We start from the raw sequence: 21,634 nt of genomic DNA on the forward strand, positions 1-21,634 counted from the left end.
TATGAATAATACCAGTTCCTCTGTTATCTTTCTGGAGAAGGGTGTTATTAGGTTAGTGGCTGAAGGATCTATGGAGGAGGAGGGTACATATACTGCTGCCTTAATCTCATCTGAATGTGACTGTTACACACCTTGCAAAGTTTCTAGTTGCTTACTTAACTTATCATTACACAATTTCTGCTGACCCTTATCATCTAACAATTTCAATAGTTGTATCAGATTGGCTAAAGTATCACTCATATTAGCTGAACATGTTTCTAGCACCTTTGTGCTATTTATTACTACTTTTACATTCACAAGAGTAATATGAAGAAAACACTTCCTGTTTTAAAAGCAATAGAAAAACGTAATAGACAGTCGCACCCAAAACCCATACCAATAATCTTAACCAATCACTATGTCTGATCCCTATGTGACAGATATACAGGTTCTTCAATTGAGAAAAGTCGCTTTCCACATTGTATACCAATATCCATGTCCAATCCCAGCCATAACAAAACAACAAAATGAAAAAGGCCCATAGCAAATGTTATCTGCAATCACCACATTATGGTCACACCTGAGGCATGTGGATGCCATTCAAGAGATCAGATTGTTGTTGCTGGTGCTGTGATGTCCTCCCCTGGTTCATCAATCACTCCTGGACAGCAGTGTTGTATTGATGTCACCCATAAACCATTTCTGATACTAAATGGTTGAGGTGCCTGGCAGAGACATCTCTACATTGTCAAGATGGTGATGGGGGACCTGTAGAGCATCTTTCAGCTCCAATGTTAAGATTTACTGGTTCAGATTTATACTTCAGTGTCTGCTCATCAGCCTCAGCTGACACCTCATGCTAGTGAAATGGTGGAATTTCAATGGCCTCCTGTTGTTGGCTTGGCTCAGCTGGTTGCCGAGGTTGCTACTCTAACAGGTCCGCTGAAGTTTCGCGGGCTGCCATTTGGTGGTCAGCAGGTGAAGTTGTACCATGAGAGTGCGCATCACACTACTTATAGCATCGTTGACTCCACCCTGGAAGATGATTGTGGTTCACAAAGACCCATCAGCTTTACTGCGCTGTCATAAGTCATGTAGTTGGATGATCCTGGCCCCACTGGACAGGTAGGCCCTGGCGCCTAAAAGTGCCTGCAGTGATGATCAGGAACAGCAGTACTGTATGGCCCTCTCACCTAGTGGTGGTGGTGGTGGTAATGTGAGTCTGGTAAGCACTGCGAGATTGGCTGGTGTTGGAAGATCCTCAGTCTCCCTGTCATTGATGTGATAAGCTGCAATCAACACGAAGCCCAATTATTGGCAAGTGTTTTATTTCAGACACAACAACACATTTCAGACACCTGCCAGTGTTGTTAAAAACCAGCAACAGCAAAATGAGAACTGACAACTAGTAAAAATGCACACCACATTCCATTATAACCCCATGCCAATCTCCATAAATACCCCAGTTCTCCAGCTATCAATTCAGTCAGTAATTATGCAGTGGCATGCATGCATTGGATGACCCAGCACTCTTCATAAACATGCTGTTTGCACTTCCTGAGAGAGCAACATACAAGCAACCGTGACCTGCCAATAATTGGACTTCATGTTGATTGCAGCTTATCACATCAATGACAGGGAGACTGAGGATCTTCCAACACCAGTCAATCTCGCAGTGCTTACCGCACTCACACCACCACCACCACCACCACCACCACCACCACCACCACCACCACAACTGGGTAAGAGGGCCATATGGTACCGCTGTTCCTGATCATCACTGCAGGCACTTTTAGGCACCAGGGCTATCAAATGCCTCTCTCTTGTGATTGGTACCAATGTAGCAACGTATGCTCATGTATATGACCGACTCAGAGTGTCAATTGTTTCTTTCCAATGCATTGATATGCCACCCACTCTGCCTGGTGTCGCCTGTGGCTGTGCTAAAGTGAAGTCCAGAAAAATTAATTTTTTACCCTTTTCTGCTCTGAATATTGTTGAATACCTTATATCTTTTAACTTCCTTCTTTGGAACAGATGAATGCTTCATCATCAGAGGAAGAACAAAACTTTTTTCCAAATGCTGATCCTTTCTAATTCCAAAATGCTCAAACTGGATGTGAAACATACAGGCGACTTTGATAAGCAACAATCCCTAATTTAATAGGAAAATGTGCATTTTGAATCATATATAGGAACTCACGAATTATTCCTTCTCTTCGATTGATGATTCACAAATTCAGCACAAGGTGTGAGAAAAGTGTGCCCCAAGTCCCTTTACCTGGGATCATGGATAGTATTTTAAATTCTGGGCCAATCCCACTCAAAACTGTTAGGATAGCAACACTATATACAACCCAAATGAAGTTCATGATACCATGTACCCACACACTTCTAAAACTGGTACCAGGAATTTCAGTAGACCCATTCAGCTATAACAAAGTCTATGGTACACAAAACCAAAACTTGTCCATATAACTAATATTGAAAACAAAAATCTCAGCAATTTAGGTAAAACAAACCCCACAATACCTATTAATCACAGTACAATGTAATTACCAAACAAGAACAAAACCCAAAAAGTCAGAATAAATTGCATTAACACCAATTCTGATATACAAAAATACTACACAAAAAAAAGCATAGAAACTTATCAACCAATACAGCCGACACACAAATCTAAAAACCAAGTGATAGCAAAAATGTGTCATCAACACAATCTTTCAAACGGGCAGCATAGACTTCTCAAACCAGGAACGCTTCTGGATAGAATGTCATATGTTGTTCACTGACTATACCACATATACTGGTCCCTGGACTGAGATGCAGCAACTTCGGTCAATATCCTACCCTTTCCACAAACCTAACACTTCACACATTTGGCGATTAAAGTGAATAATAATAGAAATTTATCATGGTGAACATGTCATCCCCCATTACAGCCTGTAGGGACCTACTTGTGAACTTTGTTATCATTTATTAATTTATCCTTCGATCCTGTTTAGAAATATACTGGATACATCAATATACATTTACAATTACAGATACAGGGAAAATTACAATTTGAGCACATATATTATTATTTTAAAATAGAATTATACACAATTATGTATAATAAATAATGAAAACATATGAAAAACAAAAACGTTAACACTAATTTAATTTACTAGATATAGCCAACTAATTTCAATTTCTGCTGCAGTACTAGGGTACTGAAGAAACACAAGAAAATTTTCATGTTTATTTTCCGCTGTTACAGTATACATGGCACAGTTCTAATGATACTGTTTCAGTACTGCAAATTCTTTTGAACTAGTCTCACAAATATCCCCTACCATTGTTGAAACATGCTGTTTTTAAGTTGTTTTGCAAACTGGTAGTGCTTTTATATGTTTTAAACTACTTTGTAGTCTGTTGTATAATGAGTGCCCTGCAGCCAGTTGTAGTTGGATACTGTTTATGTGATAGTCACCTTTGACTCTTGTGCTATAATTGTGTAATTCTCTTTTTAGCATTGGTGTACAACTTAATTTGAGATACATGACAGTTTCAAATATACTGTCAAGATTTATATTCTTTCTGTTCATATGCACATTTGCTGCCCTGCCTCATGTTATTATACAGCAAAAAAATGTAAGCTTACTATCCACCCTGTTTTTTTAGTACTGTCCAGATAACGTCTGGTGTTGCAAAAATTTCCATCGCATTCTTCAATGTTCCATTATGTCTGGGCCTCTCTCTGAGCAAGTGCTGAAGTCAATGGTCAGATGTGACTGCCATTACTACCACAACTTCTCACTTACTGTTTGTGATTTGGCAACACAGTATGAGCAAAGTGTTAATGATGTTTTTGGGAGTAAAGTAACTCATCTAAATGTTCATCATCATTTCTCAATTCCTTCTTAGTCTGATCACTCACCATCATGCAAAAGAAAGTCTGCATTTAATGTTACCTTACAATAGATATACCAATTTTTGAAACTGCATAATGACACTAACAATAAACATGTTTATTGCACACTATGAATTGGAAAATGTTCTGTCACACATAAAGGAAACGGTGAAGCTAAAGACCACAGCTAAATACAGGAGTGCTATTAATGCCACTACATCACAAAACATATGAGCTTTTTTTTTAAAGACAAAGATGGGAATTGTAACCTGGAGTCTGCTGTTAAAGAGGCTATGCTTTCATTCCACATAGCTAGATATGAAGTCAGTTTCAAAATATCTATAACAAAAAACTAAACATAGAATTAAATCAGCAAAAACACCACATTGTACTAATAATTCTAAACTTAAAAATGAATCTATTGCCCATAACTGCCAACGTCAAAATGACTTGCTTCAAACTCTTCCAACATTATTCTCACAAACAGCCCTCCACAAGTCCAATGAATCACTAACACTATCCGAAAACAATCTAGCAACAAATATTTTACACTAGAGTGTGACACCACATACTCCAACTTGCTGTCTGCAAGCATAACCTATTTCACATAATCCACACCGCAAAACTGACACACCACCACGCTGTAAAGTCACTTGTCTCAGCAGATAGACTGAACTGCAAACTTCAGTTGAACACCCCCCCCCCCCCAATCAAATTTGTTGCAGAAGAAATTTTCATATTTGCATCTATCGCTCTGTGTGTTCTCTGGACAATAAATTTTAGATTATAATGCATATAGTTTCTTATGGCTGCCAGGTCTATACAACTTCATAACATTGTTAAGATAAAAAATGGCACACCCATTCTATGTAGTTTTCGTACAAGCAACATACATCAAAAATTAAACATATGCCTGTATTTATTCTACTGAGAAGTGTTCAAATGTTGAGCAACTTGCATACCTACTGACAGCAAACTAAACAGCTCCCTGCCCTATCCTTGCCTAATCCTATCTTATTTTGTATATACTTTTTTCTGTAATGTATCTGACTTGTATGATACTGTAAAACTGAAAGGTGTAAGGACAATAAGTAAAGAAATAAAATAAGTATTTCCCATAAATTCATCAAATGCAAGGAGAGGAAGGGGGAACCTATAGTTTAAATTGGCACATCATTTAAGTTCTGGATTTATCAGTTAAAAATAAGTGCAGTACTGGATTAGTCAAAAAGATTAAATTCCCTTCATTTATCATGTTCTTAGATTCCATTGTGAATATGGAACAAGTCAATGCATACCTCAAGCAATGAGAAGCTGACAAACTAATCTAATGTAATTACTCATAACTGTATTGCTATATACTATTTGTGTTTACACATGATCAAAGTGGCATTCATTTCCACATTGCATAAATTGAACTATGAGGGTGAACCTTCAGCAATGCAGAGCGAGTTAATGTATAGATTATCAAAGAGATAACTAAAGGCTGCACTGATGATTAACTCCTGCTCAACTGCTACCAACTATTTGTGCTCACTCAAATGATTTGACTTACTATATTAACAGGAAAGCTGTTTAGAAACAAGTTGTTAAAGTAGGAAACAAGTCTCTACTTTGAAAAAAAAAACAGCTGTTCTCTGATATACCAGAAACTTTTGTTTATTTATTATCTGAAGCATAAATGTTATTGTTTTAAAAAATTTCAATCATAAAGTTTAGCTGCACACTTCAATATTCCCTCCCCCACCAAATCAGTCTTCTGAAACACCAAGAATTCATCTTCGATCTTCGTGGCACTTGCATCCAAAATACCCATTTACTTTGTTCGATATAGGTATTTCAACCTCTGTTTCCCCAACAACTTTCACCCTTTATCTAAATTTCTTAGCATACCAGTTGGGTAACTCGATCATAGGAAATGTGCACATCTAGTACTGCAATGGCACTGGGGTGAGATTTCTTTTTATGTACACACATTAAACACATTTATAATAAGGACAAATTAAAACTGAAGCACCAGATTTTTTTGCTATTCTCAGTTTTTCTCACTAAAGGAGGGAACAAAAAATTATCCAAACATTTCCTAGGGTCTGTAGTACTTTTCAACACATTTTTCTCTTGCTGTACACAATGATAGTATGTTTCAGAAGCATACATTTTCTGCTTTTCTTCCCAAAATATCTCCTTGTCACAAATTTACTGCAACAAAATTAATTGCCACGAAAAACAGTCTCTCAAATTATTTTCATCTGCCTTGTCTAAGGAAAGCGAAATTTTGGAGACAGACAGACAGACCTAGTACACAAAAGTTTAGATTATTTAGTGGGAATAAGAGTACTGCATAACATCATTTACAAAAAATAAGCTTTATTTCACACATTAAATGCTTCACTGCTTACAAAACTTCCAACAATGAATCATACTTACAAATACAACTAAGGCCTTAACGAAACATCAATGAGATCAGTGTTCCTGTAAGCCACAAACCTCTCAACATTCATATCACTTTTGTTAATCTATCAGACTTTGTATGGGGTTACAATTAACTCCTGATCCTCTTAAAACAACATAGAATATCAACGTCTCAACAACATATCCATATATGCACCAGATAAGAGATCAGTTTCTTCAACTCCTAATTTCCTCCTAATATCTTCAGCCACCGCTTGACCTTCTTCAATGCGCTGGTCTTCGGTAAGAACAACCTGTACAGTGAAGAGACACAATTAATAGTTTTTCAATAAACCTGCTCTGATACCTGAAAAATGATTGCTGCGTTTGAATGCTTTCTTTGTTAAATGAAGTCTTCACAACTATTTGTTTCCTTATGTCTCTCAACATGATACATGGCAGCTGAAAACTCGTTAAAAGTACTTTAATACTATAAACTTCTGTCAAATGAAGCATTATATACTTAACACATTAAAAAAACCAACCTCCAACTCCATAAATTTTCCTAAGCCAAAGACTTCATCAATGTGTATTCTTGTGTTACCCACAAGGTAAAGCCTTCGTGTTTTCTTTACAGTTCCTTTAATTCCCAATGCTTGAGCCAATACTGGTCCTGGGTTCGAACCAGGTGGAAAATCAACTCTCGTGTACTCAGATACTTTAGGTCCTTCAGTATCTGCTCTCTCGTAACATATTAACTGTGATGTTCCATCCTACGACGCAAACAACACAAAAAATGAAATATTTTTCTCGAAAGTAATAAGTGAACGGTAACTTACCGCTTAGCGAAATACCTCAAATTTTCTAAGTTTCAGTCTTCCTCGAGGCACATTATAAAACGTATCTTCCTGTTTTATAACTTCGCCTTTTGAGTTACTAAGCTGTTCTGCCCTCGAGATGAGTTCTGCGAGGTTCCTGACTTTAGCTTTTATCTCTACGTTCCTCATCTCACCGTGTAGTAGCCAACCACTCCACGAAATTAACAAAACACAGCGTAGCTGCCCACGCGAATAAGTAACAAGGTGTTTACAGAAACCGCTCGCCTAACATAAGTTGTCACCAAGGAAATTCAAACTGAAAGAATCACGGAAGATCTCTTCAGTAAACACATCTTTGCAGATATTACACAATCACCTGTACACATGCAAAGATATTATAGCATGCAGAGACCGATGTAAACAGTAACAGTTATTGTGTGAAGTGTGGTGTGTTCGTGGTGTTCCAAACATGGTGAAGATGAAAAGTAAACAAAGCTGCATTTCAGTGATGACATTCGCTCGATTGTTGTTCGAAATCGACTAGGATGTTATTTGTAAGGAGAAGACTAACCAGTGTTATTTGAGGGACTCGCTGCATTCAGATAATTGTAGATCTAAGATACAACACTAGCAGAGAGGAGAGGAGGGAACGAACTATATGTTGTTATTCACATGTATCACTTAAGAGATTTGTATGATGTGTGCATGGCAGAGGTTTGGTTCAACAATAATGGAAAGAAACATACGCCTGACATATAATTTACTCCATGAGAGATGTATGAGAATATGTGCCGTTCTGAGCACTGTAAAATCACCACATTGCCGAATTCACATGGGTAACAATCAGACTGCAGTTGAAGTTATGAGCAAGAATGTTTCTCTTAGATATTTAGCACATTCTGCAGACACCGATGGCAGCGAATCAGATGAATTTAGTGAACAGGATGATGATCCAGACTATGAAAAACTTAAGGAAATGAGTGAATCTTTGAGAAACTTCTTGTATCCAGATTCTGAAGACCCTCTGTTGCTCAAATTGAAGACCTGTATGTCAGTACAAGAAGTATTTAATATTATTAGACCCACTGAGCTTCAACTTACTTCCCAACATGTGAGCCAAGCTGTGTTAGTGCTGTGGGATCTACAGAAAATATTTTACAGGGTGTATGCCAAAGAAGAAGACGAGGCTAAGTTTTATACCCCAGCAGTAGGCACATCAGATTCACTGAGACATTATATTAATGTTGTCAGTAATCATGAAGATTTTAAGCATTTGATAGAGCTTGTAAATAGAACTTATCTTCAAATGACACCTGATGCTGCAACATGTACATTACTGTATTTAAGAAAGATGGACGTACGCTTGACACATCCAGTTATGCAAAATTTAGTAGCATATTGTGCTTCACTCATTGAGTCGTTATCAACACATTTCCCACTTACTGCCTTATCCAGGTTTACAGTGGCAGTTTATATACCAAATAGTATTTGGACATGCATGATTCTAAAAGAAGTTATTCCGCTCATTTACAGTGCACTAGGTAAGTCAAGAGGTTGTTATATATGGATTTTTTCCTTCTATTTGCTGCTAATACCTGTTTCGTTATTTAATGTAGATATCATTTGGTAGATGTCAATCAACTTTACAGCTGTTCCTATGTTTAAAGCAGCTATTTTACTGTATCCAGTATAGGGTACTGAGTCAATGAGCTGGTGATAAACTTACACAAATCTGCTGAGGAAATGTTGCCAAACATCTCCAAAGAATGGAAATGAACATTAACTGACCTGCCTCATAAGAAACGGCAGAAATCTACCCTAAACAAGTACAAAAGAATTTTTTTCCTTCCTATTCACTGTAAAATTCATACCAAGGCTTCACTTAATAGCTTAGATAAACAAAAATATTGTCTTATTACGTAGATAATGTCAGGCAAGATCCAAAAGAGGAGCTTATGTGTAGGACAAGTCCTAGGTCTTAACACCAAGTCTCAGACACAAATTCAAATTGTGGTGGCCAGAAAGTTGGCATAGGCTTATAAATCCATCAACAAACAAACATTGTATGATGTGTGCCTGTGAAAGTTTTCGCGGCATGTGTGATAAAATCTTGATGGGTTTCTTGATGTATAAGATCACACCTTGAGCATGACATTTTGGAAAGGCTACTATCGTTTCCCATCTTCTAGTGAAGTGACTTCAGCTGAAGATGGGAAAAGCCGGCCGCGGTGGTCTCGCGGTTCTAGGCGCGCAGTCCGGAACCGTGCGACTGCTACGGTCACAGGTTCGAATCCTGCCTCGGGCATGGATGTGTGTGATGTCCTTAGGTTAGTTAGGTTTAAGTAGTTCTAAGTTCTAGGGGACTGATGACCACAGCATTTGAGTCCCATAGTGCTCAGAGCCATTTGAACCATTTTGAAGATGGGAAAAAGAGAGTAGCCTTTCTGAAATGTTGCACTCACACTGAGATCTTATGTGGCAAGAAAGCTACGACCCCTGTGTTACATGTCAGAGGAATTTCTAATTGATAAAAAGACGAGGGGATCAGCCAAACAGCTGAAATCAACATCTGAAGTGAAATTTTGAAATAAAGGCTTGCGTTGGCTAAAGGAATGAGTGGTCCTAATCACTTTTCAGTTAAGTCCTAGGAAAACAAGCTTAAAAATGGCAGATTGAAACTAAAAGCATAAATATTGGCATGTGTTTAAAAAATAAACTTGATTCTCTAGCACTCTCTGATGACACTAAAATTCTCTGCTGCAGTATACTGCAAGCAGTCAGGTCTGTAGTGAACTCCATGAAGTAACAGCAAATACTGGGCATTGATATTCAATGTATGGTAAGTGAAACTACCAGATCAGAAGCCAACAACAACCTGGTATGGATAGTTCAGAAACACAAACTGAAGAGTGAGCAGGCAAGTACCTACTCTCAGAACCCAGCTACATCACTGACAGTACCTACAGGCTTCTCCAGTAGCTCATAGCAACTCTTGTGCAGTGAGCATTTTAAATCAGTGGCGATGTGGTGCTCAGACACTCCTGGTGGGTGTTTGTTGGTTGGAAGAAAACACAGCCACACCAGTGGCTCATTAAAGAAAATATTATTTGTGGGAAGCTTGATGGCCCTGTTCAGGTTTTTGCTGACTTACTTATTCTGTATTATGTTGAAAGAACTAAAGGGGTAGCCTATTTTAGTCATTGTTGGCAAACTTCTTTATGGAACATTTGCAGGAAGAAGCATTGCAGTCTTGCTACCTGAATGGCATGCTTGCCATATAACCACTTGGAATACAAAAACTAAATAAGTTATTGCAATATTTCCATTCATGCCATCCCAGTGTCCAGTTTGTTATGGAATTAGAGAGAGAAAGGACAGGTAAAATTCTTATATGTAATTATTAAGTGAGGTAATATGGTTCACCTTTCATTGTCCATCAGGAAAACATGTGGTCTATATACTTTGGTGTGCAGAACATAAGGCATTTCACAAAACTGGATATACCAGATTTCAAATTGAAAGGGAACTCATGTGTGAAGCTAATATGTGAAGAGAGTAAGAATAAAATCCAAAGCCAATAGCCTACTGTCTGATACATACTTAAGAAATAACAAGCATGTGACATGCCCATTGGAAGCAATCAACCTATTCAGAAACATGAAACATGACAAATGCTTAGGAATTTGCAGCATTATGTTTGCATTTGCTATGTAGTATGTTGGCCTAACAACTAAGAGGTCTAATACCTGCAGCACAAACAACACGTCACTGATACTACCAACTTACCAGTTGCTTATCAGTTCTCGCAGAATTTGGAGTTCCGTGAGCTGCAATGCAATAGGAATCATGGCATATATGCCTAGGTTTATGAGACAGTGCACAGAGGTGACTGGGATTCGCAGGCTGAAAACTTTATCAACAAAGATGGCATTTTCAACTTAATTATGGCCTGAGGTATTGATTGTAAATAAGGTAAAAAACATCAGTAGTTTCACATGAGCCCAGAAACAAGAGAACCAGCTCTTTGTGTGCTCATAATTCATCTGCATGCCAGCAAAATTAGAGCTCCTAGAGTTTTTTAAAATTAGTGCAAGTTTATTATTATTATTATTATTATTATTATTTTTTAATACCAGGTTCAAGCGTGGTGATGTATAAGCACTAATAATCTGTAGTCTGTTACTGTTGCATCACAGGCTGTAGTATTTTATGCACACTCTGTGTTTTATTGCTTGATGATATGCATGCTTGAAGTAGTAATATAACACACAGGAAGTGAGACCAAAATTATTTATGCCCTTTGAATGTTCATTAATAACAGAGAGACATTGAAAAGATGGGATTACAATGGAAGATGCACTACCGGTAGTCATGTTGTTTGTCCATGAGCGTGTGTACCGGTACTGCTTTTCCTGTTAGTCTTTGGCATTATCATTAAGAGCAGTCATAATAATTTAACTAAAATTTTATTATATCTGAGTTTCAGGGATTGATAAGAAAGTGTCGTGTGGTAGCTCAAATCTGTAGATTTGTGTTTTTTATCTATTTATTTTATTTTCGATGAGGCCCACAGCATGGTAAATGTCTTGTAATGACATCTTAATAATGATACTGAAACTGAATGCTGCTGTAATTGATCTTATTTTATTGCTGTAGATTATAAGGGTCAATGGGAGCATCCAATTAAACCTTTCTGCTTTGACCCTTGACGTAATAGTGTAGTGATGTGTGACCTCACTACAGCACAGAGTGTTGGAGTTGGTTGTGTGTTGGTGCTTACATCCATATTGCATCATGGCACTCTCTCTGTCTTATAATCTTTATTGCTGCATAAGAATCTTCAATTGCAGCCTGATTTTATTTGTTAGTCATTAAATTTAATTTTCACTTGTTGTTGTTGTGGTCTTCAGTCCTGGTTTGATGCAGCTCTCCATGCTACTCTATCCTGTGCAAGCTTCTTCATCTCCCAGTACCTACTACAGCCTACATCCTTCTGAATCTGCTTGGTGTATTCATCTCTTGGTCTCCCTCTACAATTTTTACCCTCCACGCTGCCCTACAATACTAAATTGGTGATCCCTTGATGCCTCAGAACATGTCCTACCAACCGATCCCTTCTTCTGGTCAAGTTGTTCCACAAACTTCTCTTCTCTCCAATCCTATTCAATACTTCCTCATTATTTATGTGATCTACCCATCTAATCTTCAGCATTCATCTGTAGCACCACATTTTGAAAGCTTCTATTCTCTTCCTTTCCAAACTATTTATTGTCCATGTTTCACTTCCATGCATGGCTACACTCCATACAAATACTTTCAGAAATGACTTCCTGACACTTAAATCTATACTCGATGTTAACAAATTTCTCTTCTTCAGAAACGCTTGCCTTGCCATTGCCAGTCTACATTTTATATCCTCTCTACTTCGACCATCATCAGTTATTTTGCTCCCCAAATAGCAAAACTCCGTTACTACTTTAAGTGTCTCATTTCCTAATCTAATTCCCTCAGCATCACCCGACTTAATTCGACTACATTCCATTATCCTCATTTTGCTTTTGTTGATGTTCATCTTATATACTCCTCTCAAGACACTGTCCAATCCATTCAACTGCTCTTCCAAGTCCTTTGCAGTCTCCGACAGAATTACAGTGTCATCAGCAAACCTCAAAGTTTTTATTTCATCTCCATGGATTTTAATACCTACTCCGAATTTTTTTTTTTTTTTTTTTTGTTTCCTTTACTGCTTGCTCAATATACAGATTGAATAACATCGGGGAGAGACTACAACCCTGTCTCACTCCCTTCCCAACCACTGCTTCCCTTTCATGACCCTCGACACTTATAACTGCCATCTGGTTTCTGTACAAATTGTAAATAGCTTTTTGCTCTCTGTATTTTACCCCTGCCACCTTTAGAATTTGATAGAGAGTATTCCAATCAACATTGTCAAAAGCTTTCTCTAAGTCTACAAATGTTAGAAACATAGGTTTGCCTTTCCTTAATCTTTCTTCTAAGATAAGTCGTAAGGTCAGTATTGCCTCATGTGTTCCAGTATTTCTACGGAATCCAAACTGAACTTCCCCGAGGTCGGCTTCTACTAGTTTTTCCATTCGTCTGTAAAGAATTTGTGTTAGTATTTTGCAGCTGTGGTTTATTAAACTGATAGTTCGGTAATTTTCACATCTGTCAACACCTGCTTTCTTTGGGATTGGAATTATTATATTCTTCTTGAATTCTGAGGGTATTTCGCCTGTCTCATACGTCTTGGTCACCAAATGGTAGACTTTTGTCAGGACTGGCTCTCCTAATGCTGTCAGTAGCTCCAATGGAATGTTGTCTACTCCCGGGGTTTTGTTTCGACTCAGGTCTTTCAGTGCTCTGTCAAACGCTTCACGCAGTATGGTATCTCCCATTTCATCTACATCTACATCCTCTTCCATTTCCATAATATTGTCCTCAAGTACATCGCCCTTGTATAAACCTTCTATATACTCCTTCCACCTTTCTGCCTTCCCTTCTTTGCTTAGAACTGGGTTTCCATCTGAGCTCTTGATGTTCATACTAGTGGTTCTCTTTTCTCCAAAGGTCTCTTTAATTTTCCTGTAGGCAGTATCTATCTTACCCCTAGCGAGATAAGCCTCTACATCCTTACATTTGTCCTCTAGCCATCCCTGCTTAGCCATTTTGCACTTCCCGTCGATCTCATTTTTGAGACGTTTGTATTCCTTTTTGCTTCCTTCATTTACTGCATTTTTATATTTTCTCCTTTCATCAATTAAATTCAATATTTCTTCTGTCACCCAAGGATTTCTACTAGCCCTCGTCTTTTTACCTCCTTGATCCTCTGCTGCCTTCACTACTTCATCCCTCAAAGCTATCCATTCTTCTTCTACTGTATTTCTTTCCCTCATTCCTGTCAATTGTTCCCTTATGATCTCCCTGAAACTCTGTACAACCTTTTGTTCTTTCAGTTTATCCAGGTCCCATCTCCTTAAATTCCCACCTTTTTGCAGTTTCTTCAGTTTTAATCTACAGGTCATAACCAATAGATTGTGGTCAGAGTCCACATCTGCCCCTGGAAATGTCTTAAAATTTAAAACCTGGTTCCTAAATTTCTGTCTTACCATTATATAATCTGTCTGATACCTTTTAGTATCTCCAGGGTTCTTCCATGCATACAACCTTCTTTCATGATTCTTAAACCATGTTTTAGCTATGATTAAGTTGTGCTCTGTGCAAAATTCTACTAAGCAGCTTCCTCTTTCATTTCTTAGCCCCCAATCCATATACACCTACTACGTTTCCTTCTCTCCCTTTTCCTACACTTGAATTCCAGTCACCCATGACTATTAAATTTTCATCCCCCTTCACTATCTGAATAATTTCTTTTATTTGATCATACATTTCTTCAATTTCTTCGTCATCTTCAGAGCTAGTTGGCATATAAACTTGTACTACTGTAGTAGGTGTGGGCTTCGTAACTCTCTTGGCCACAATAATCCGTTCACTATGCTGTTTGTAGTAGCTTACCCGCATTCCTATTTTCCTATTCATTATTAAACGTACTCCTGCTTTACCCCTATTTGATTTTGTGTTTATAACCCTGTAGTCACCTGACCAAAAGTCTTGTTCCTCCTGCCACTGAACTTCACTAATTTCCACTATATCTAACTTTCACCTATCCATTTCCTTTTTAAATTTTCTAACCTACCTGCCCGATTAAGGGATCTGACATTCCACGCTCCGATCCGTAGAAGACCAGTTTTCTTTCTCCTGATAATGACATCCTCTTGAGTAGTCCCCACCCGGAGATCCGAATGGGGGACTATTTTACTTCTGGAATATTTTACCCAAGAGGACGCCATCATCATTTAATCATACAGTAAAGCTGCATGTCCTCGGGAAAAATTACGGCTGTAGTTTCCCCTTGCTTTCAGCCGTTTGCAGTACCAGCACAGCAAGGCCGTTTTGGTTATTGTTACAAGGCCTGATCAGTCAATTATCCAGACCGTTGCCCTTGCAACTACTGAAAAGGCTGCTGCCCCTCTTCAGGAACCACACGTTTGTCTGGCCTCTCAACAGATACCCCTCCGTTGTGGTTGTACCTATGGTACGACTATCTGTATCGCAGAGACAGGCAAGCCTCCCCACTAACGGCAAGGTCCATGGTTCACTTATGATTGAGAAATATCAGTCTAGGTCCTTTATGAATAGTATAAACTGTTGCAGTTTTGACAGCTACAATTGACAACTAATCCAACAGAATAAGATTATACTACCATGCCATAGATCATTATGGTAAATAGACAGATAATCAAACAAGTTATAACTCTACAGAATTGCTGGATTAGTTGTCAGTTGTAGCTGTCAGAACTACAATAGTACATACCATCAATAAGACCTAAGCTGACATTTTTTAACAACAGCAGTCAGAAGTGAAACTTACATTAGATGATTAATAAATAAAATTACGATGCAATTGAAGATCCTTATGCAGCAATAAGAACGTAAGACAGGAAGAGTAGTGTGATGCAATAAGGATATAAGTACTGACATAATCAAATAAAATAGTTATCATTTTACAACTGTTAACAATGTGTATTTGCCAGCAGATAACCTGAAAATGGTCATAGAGCTGAAACAGGCCTATTGCTACTATAGCAATAAAACAATATCAGTTACAGTAGTGTTCTGGTTCAATAGTATTACTAAATTTTTATGCTTGTGATGCCCAACTGGATTGCATCCAGCAGAAATCCGTTAACATTCAAAGAGAAATAATGCTGCTTTTGGTAAGGCTTCATTATTCTTTTTACATCTATCAGTTGTGTTATATACCCATAGTAATCACAGAATGGAAACATCCTGCCATTAATGTTAAGAAAGTGTAATGTGTGGTTAATGTGGAGTTCTCCCAGTAAAACAAAAGCTTATAGTAATGTAAAGTTGTATATATTTTGTTGTTTTTTCCAACTCCTTTGATAAATTAGAACAATTACTTTTTCCCCAGATAGATGTGAAAATATACAAGACTTCCACTTAATAACAGTGTGCATGAAAAATGCACATGCTCTGCTGAACTGGTCTTTTATAAAGTTATACAAGGAAATAGCTGAGGGACTGGTGTCAAGAGGAGAAATGACAGCTCAGGGGACAAGGACAATTCTTAAGGCTGCTGTATTTCTCAGTCTTCCACAATGGTCACAAAAAAACGCTTCAACAATTAAGATTCTGTTGTTGTCTTTGAAGGGAAAAGTCTCAGAACTAACTCCAGAGGAGTTGTTTATGCTCCATAAGGTAATTTCTGTATGTTTATAAATTTTTGATCACTGCTTCAGGAGAAAGAGTTAGCTTTAAGCTCTTATAAGCCATTCATTGTTGATGCCATTGGGTATTAAGCCTCAGTTCCCATTATAACTCTATTTCTAATAATGCTCTGTAGCTAATTTAATAAAAATAATTTCCAGACAGATGAAAAGTGGATACTTAAAAATCACCAAAATAGGTCCAGTTAGAGAACAGTTAGTAGGCTCTCATAAAGTTAATTATAACGGGAATTCAGTTGTAACAGTTTTCTTTTTCTACTTATTCATCTATACTCAGCAAACCACTGTGAAGTACATGACAGAGGGTATTTCTCATTGTACCATTTATTAGGGATCTTCCTTTCCACTTGCGAATGGAGTGTGGGAAGAATGACTGCTGTGTGCACGCTGTAATTAGTCTAGTCTTAAATGAAATGATAATTAAATCGACACCCTAGCTGCAAATAGGTGTTCTTATACATCATTGGGGACATGTTGAAAATGTGTGCCCCAACCAGGACTCGAACCCAGGGTCTCCTGCTTACGTGGCAAACGCTCTATCCATCTGAGCCACTGAGGGCAGAGAGGATAGTGCATGTGCAGGGACTTATCCGTTGCATGCTCCCCGGAAGGCCCACATTCCCAACATGTCCACACCACTACATTCATAGTGCGCCTAATAGATGTTTGCCCGTAACTCTCGTTACCCTTGGCAGATTAATCTACCAAGTCCAGTACGAGAGTGGGGCATAGCATGTACGTTCGCACAAGAAGGTCAATGGCCGGGTAGCCATGTAAGCAGGAGATCCCGGGTTCGAGTCCCGGTCGGGGCACACATTTTCCACATGTCCCCAATGATGTATATCAACACCTGTTTGCAACTAGGGCATCGATTTAATTATCATTTCATTCTAGAGAATCTGCACGGTCATAAATGGTATCTGTTCTTTCGGGAACAGATACTACCTTCATATATAGTAAAAATTTGGCTATCCGGCCATTGACCTTCTTGTGCGAATGCACACGGTATGCCCCAACTCGTATGGGACTTGGAATATTAATATGCCACGAGTAATGAGTGTTATGGGCAAACATCTATTAGGCACACCATGAATGTAGTGGCGTGGACATGTTGGGAATGTGGGCCTCCCGAGAAGCGTGCAACGGATGAGTCCCTGCAGGTGCACTATCCTCTGTGCCCTTGGTGGCTCAGATGGATAGAGCGTCTGCCGTGTAAGCAGGAGATCCCGGGTTAGTCCCGGTCGGGGCACACATTTTCAGCATCTCCCCAATGATGTATATCAACGCCTGTTTGCAACTTGTAACATTATGTGATTGCCTTATCATTTTAAATCATTCACCAATTGAGCAGTCGCTCGGCAACAGCTACAGTTAGCAAATAATGTTGTGAGACTGTAAAAGGAGAACAACCTGTGACGTAACTTGTTTATTGTCGAAGCACCGTCAGAGATGCAGTGAGTTATTGACTTTGAAAACTGCGGCGCGAAAAACGGACAGAAGAAGAACACTTTTACACATTTTCTTTTTTTATGTACGAGATATTCTCGATGAACAGTTACTCATTCTTCTCTTGTCTCTTGTAACTTGTGTCTGATGTGCATATCTTGGCGGCGTATTATTATTATCATTAAAAACAATATTATTTTAGTGTAAAGTAAAAGTGCAATACTGCATAGCAGTAAATTTATTGTGCGACGTGTATGTGAAAATGTCAAAGGAATTATTGTCATTACCAGAAGAAAAGTGCCAGTCAAAACGGCATCCATGTTAAATCTTTCATTGCAGTGTAAGTTCTTCTATTAATTGTCATAAATTCAGATTTAAATGGAATTGGTGTATGGACTATTTATTTAGTGTAGAATCTATGTCTCACTCCTTCATGAAGTTATTCAATTTTCTTTATGTTTCTGCCAAATAGAGAGGTTACAGTCACGAATTCTTTCGTTGAAATCAGACGGAAGTTGTATGCGACGAAATATTTTCTCCGCACCACATTCTACTGGTAAATGCATGATAAACTACGGTCCCTTAGGAAATTCATGTTGAGCTATCCAAAAGTAATTATATTTTGAATAGGCATTTACTCTCCTCTGCAATGCAACTTCCGACTGATCAGACGATCCAACAAGAGGCAGCAGCACACGGTCGGCGTTTGCAAATATATTTCGACCGCTGATTATAGCTATATGTTGCAGCACAAAAGAAACATATTGTTATAATTAGCGACTACGAATGGGGACGTTTATAACGTATGTTTATGTATACACATTACGTAAACATATCGTTATAAGCTTCAGTGTCGATTTAATTATTATTTCATTCTAGAGAAGCTGCACAGTCATCAATGGTATCTGTTCTTTTGGGAACAGATACTGCTTTCGTGTATAGTAGTCTAATCTTGGCGTAGCAATCCGTATATGATGATAAGTATGGGGGTTGTTGTATATTATAAGATTCCTGATTTAAAACTGGTTCTGGAAACATTCCAGGTAGACTTTCATAGCATATTTTGCTTCTATCTTAAAGCATACGCTAGCTCTGTAGTATGTATTCAGTTTCCCCTGTTAGTCCTAAAAGGTATAGATGCCACATATTCAAGTGATACAGATGCCACATATTCAAGGATCAGGTTTTCAGAAATTACTGCAACCAGTCGCCTTTTATGTAGATGTATTTTATTTAACCATGACCGGTTTCGAGCTGCCTAGCAACTCATCATCAGATGGTATATACATTTAGTGCTTTTTTGTACCCATTGTGTGGGTGGTTGAGTATCTGTGGAGATAAATCTTTCTGCAGGTATATATATCTCTTTTAGGACGTATTTTTGAAACCATTGTGTCTTGTTTTCCACAATTTCACAAGTAAAAACTTTCACTAGATGTATATTACTTTTATGAGGCACTGTTGGAAACATATATCTTGTTTTTCGTAAACATCGCTGAACACACTTAGCCACAGATACGAATACAGGATAACCGGTCATGGTTAAATAAAATACATCTACATAAAAGGCGACTGGTTGCAGTAATTTCTGAAAACCTTTTCACACCACAGTCGCAGTGTTCCACATCCACAATGGATAAAAGTCTTATTCAAGGATCAATCACACAAGTGTTTTTTGAGCAGTATACTTTGTAGACTGATTGTATTTTCCTTTCTTCACTACTGTGAATCACATCTCATAGCTGTTCAGGTATGCATTTTACAGGCTATGTTCACTAGACTTTTTTCCTTCAAATGAATTTTTGTGTCATCAGTCATCTGACTGGTTTGATGTGGCTCACCGTGAATTCCTCTCCTGTGCCAACCTCTTCATCGCAGTGTAGCAATTGAAACTTCTGTCCTTGATTATTTGCCGAATGTATTTCAATCTCTGTCTTCCCTTACAGACCATGAAGTGTTTTGTTGAAGTCTTAACAAGTGTTCTATCATATTGTGCCTTTCTCTTGCCAGTGTATTCCATATAATCATTTCCTCGCATATTCTGTGGAGAACTTCCTTATTTCTTACCTTATCAGTCCACCAAATTTTCAACATATTTCTGTAGCACCACACCTCAAATGCTTCTATTCCCTTCTGTTCTGGTCTTCCCACAGTCCAAATCTCTCTGCCACACGATGCTGTGCTCCAAACATTCATTCACAGAAATCTTCCTCAAATTAAGACCTATGTTCGATACTAGTAGATTTCTGTTGGCCATGAATGACCTTTTTACCAATGCTGATGTGCTTTTTATGACCTTGCTCCATCCGTCATGGGTTATTTTGCTGTCTAGGTAGCAGAATTCCTTAACTTCATCTACTTTATGATCGCCAGTTATAATGTTAAGTTTCCCGCTGTTCTCTTTTCTGCTAATTCTCAAAACTTCCATCTTTCTTCGATTTATTCTCAGTTTATATTCTATACTCATTAGGCTATTCATTCCATTCAGCAGATCTTGTAATTCTTCTTTACTTTCACTGAGAACAGCAATGTCATTAGCAAATTTTATCATTGGTATCCTTTCACCTTGAATTTTAATTTTGTTCTTGCTTTTTCAATCTATAGTTTGAACAGTATGAGCAAAAGACTACATCCCTTTCGTACACCCTTTCTAATCTTAGCACTTTATTCTTGGTCTCCCACTCCTATTGTTCCGTCTCAATTCTTGTACTTATTGTATATTACCCACCTTTCTCAGGATTTTGAACATCTTGCATCATTTGAAATTGTGAAACACTTTCTCCAGATCAACAAATCCTATGAACATGTCTTGTTTTGTCTTCATTCTTGCTTCCAATATGAAGTATAATATCAGAACTGCCTCTCTGGTACCCATACCTTTACTAAAGCCAAACTGGTCATCATCTAATACATCCTCCATTTTCTTTTCCTTTCTTCTGTATATTATCCTTGTCGGCAACTTGGATGTAGGAGCTGTTAAGTTGATTGTGCATTTGTCAGCTCTTGTAACATTGGGAATTATATGGATGACATTCTTCCTAAAGTCTGATTGGAATATCGCCAGGCTCATACATTCTGCATACCAAAATGAATAGTTGTCTCTTCCCCAAAGGATTTTAGAAATTCTTATGGAATGTTCCCTATTCCTTCGACCTTATTTGATTTTAAGTCTCCCAAAGCTCTTGTAATTCGTCAGTTCTCGTAACCGTGGGTATTGTATGGATGACATTTTCTTAAAATGAATAGTTGTCTCTTCCCCTAAGGATTTTAGAAATTCTGATGGAATGCTTTGTGTCCTCAATGGCTCAGTTGGATAGAGCGTCTGCCATGTAAAATGGGAGATCTTGGGTACGAGTCCTGTTTTGGGCACACATTTTCAACTGTCCCCATTGATATTTATTAACACCTGTAAGCAGCTACAAAAGGCCTGGATTTCAATGTAATTTAATTCTTTGATAGCTGCAAGATCACCAATGACGTCAGTTCTTTTGTTTCGACACCGTATTGACATAAAAAGTGTATTGTCAGGAATGCCTCAGGGAAACATGATAGAACCACTTTTGTTCACTGTATATGCAAATGATCTAATGGATAAGGTGAACATCAGTCTGTGGCTGTTTACTGATGACACTGTGTTTGTGGCACTCATTGTTGAGTGGTTGTGGGAGGTTATGGGATGACTTAGACAGAAATTCAATTTGGTGTGATGGATGGCATCATGCTGTAAATGTAGAAAACTGGAAGTTAATACAGATGTGTTGGAAAAACAGCACTTTAAA

At 38.1% G+C, this 21,634-nt stretch overlaps 2 protein-coding genes across 4 annotated transcripts in view; one reads left to right on the plus strand and one right to left on the minus strand.

Moving 5' to 3' along the window:
* Positions 1 to 6,218: 6,218 nt before the first annotated feature.
* Positions 6,219 to 7,400, minus strand: LOC126281162 (uncharacterized). The gene is made up of 3 exons (XM_049979833.1): positions 7,117 to 7,400; positions 6,808 to 7,035; positions 6,219 to 6,576 (listed from the first exon to the last, which is right to left on the minus strand). Exons 1-3 carry the CDS (start codon positions 7,267 to 7,269, stop codon positions 6,448 to 6,450), a joined length of 510 nt encoding a protein of 169 aa, XP_049835790.1. The 5' UTR covers positions 7,270 to 7,400; the 3' UTR covers positions 6,219 to 6,447.
* An 82-nt stretch (positions 7,401 to 7,482) lies between these two features.
* Positions 7,483 to 21,634, plus strand: part of LOC126281160 (FAST kinase domain-containing protein 1, mitochondrial) — a 58,964-nt gene continuing 44,812 nt past the window's right edge. Inside the window, exons 1-2 of one of the 3 annotated variants that reach the window (XM_049979829.1) lie at positions 7,483 to 8,621; positions 16,094 to 16,380. In XM_049979829.1, the coding sequence (XP_049835786.1) occupies positions 7,775 to 8,621; positions 16,094 to 16,380 (1,134 nt within the window). In that variant the 5' untranslated portion in view covers positions 7,483 to 7,774. The remainder of the gene's footprint in view (positions 8,622 to 16,093; positions 16,381 to 21,634) is intronic. The other 2 variants (XM_049979830.1, XM_049979831.1) reach the window with 2 other exon arrangements.

Source organism: Schistocerca gregaria, chromosome 7, assembly GCF_023897955.1.
Source record: "Schistocerca gregaria isolate iqSchGreg1 chromosome 7, iqSchGreg1.2, whole genome shotgun sequence".
Classification (NCBI taxonomy): domain Eukaryota; kingdom Metazoa; phylum Arthropoda; class Insecta; order Orthoptera; family Acrididae; genus Schistocerca; species Schistocerca gregaria.

Coding starts and splice junctions, on each gene's coding strand:
- LOC126281162 (XM_049979833.1), bottom strand. CDS start 7,269: ATGAGGAACGTAGAGATAAAAGCTAAAGTCAGGAACCTCGCAGAACTC. Junction 7,036..7,116: donor TGAAACTTAGAAAATTTGAG/GTATTTCGCTAA, acceptor TTTGCGTCGTAG/GATGGAACATCACAGTTAAT. Junction 6,577..6,807: donor GAAAATTTATGGAGTTGGAG/GTTGGTTTTTTT, acceptor TTCACTGTACAG/GTTGTTCTTACCGAAGACCA.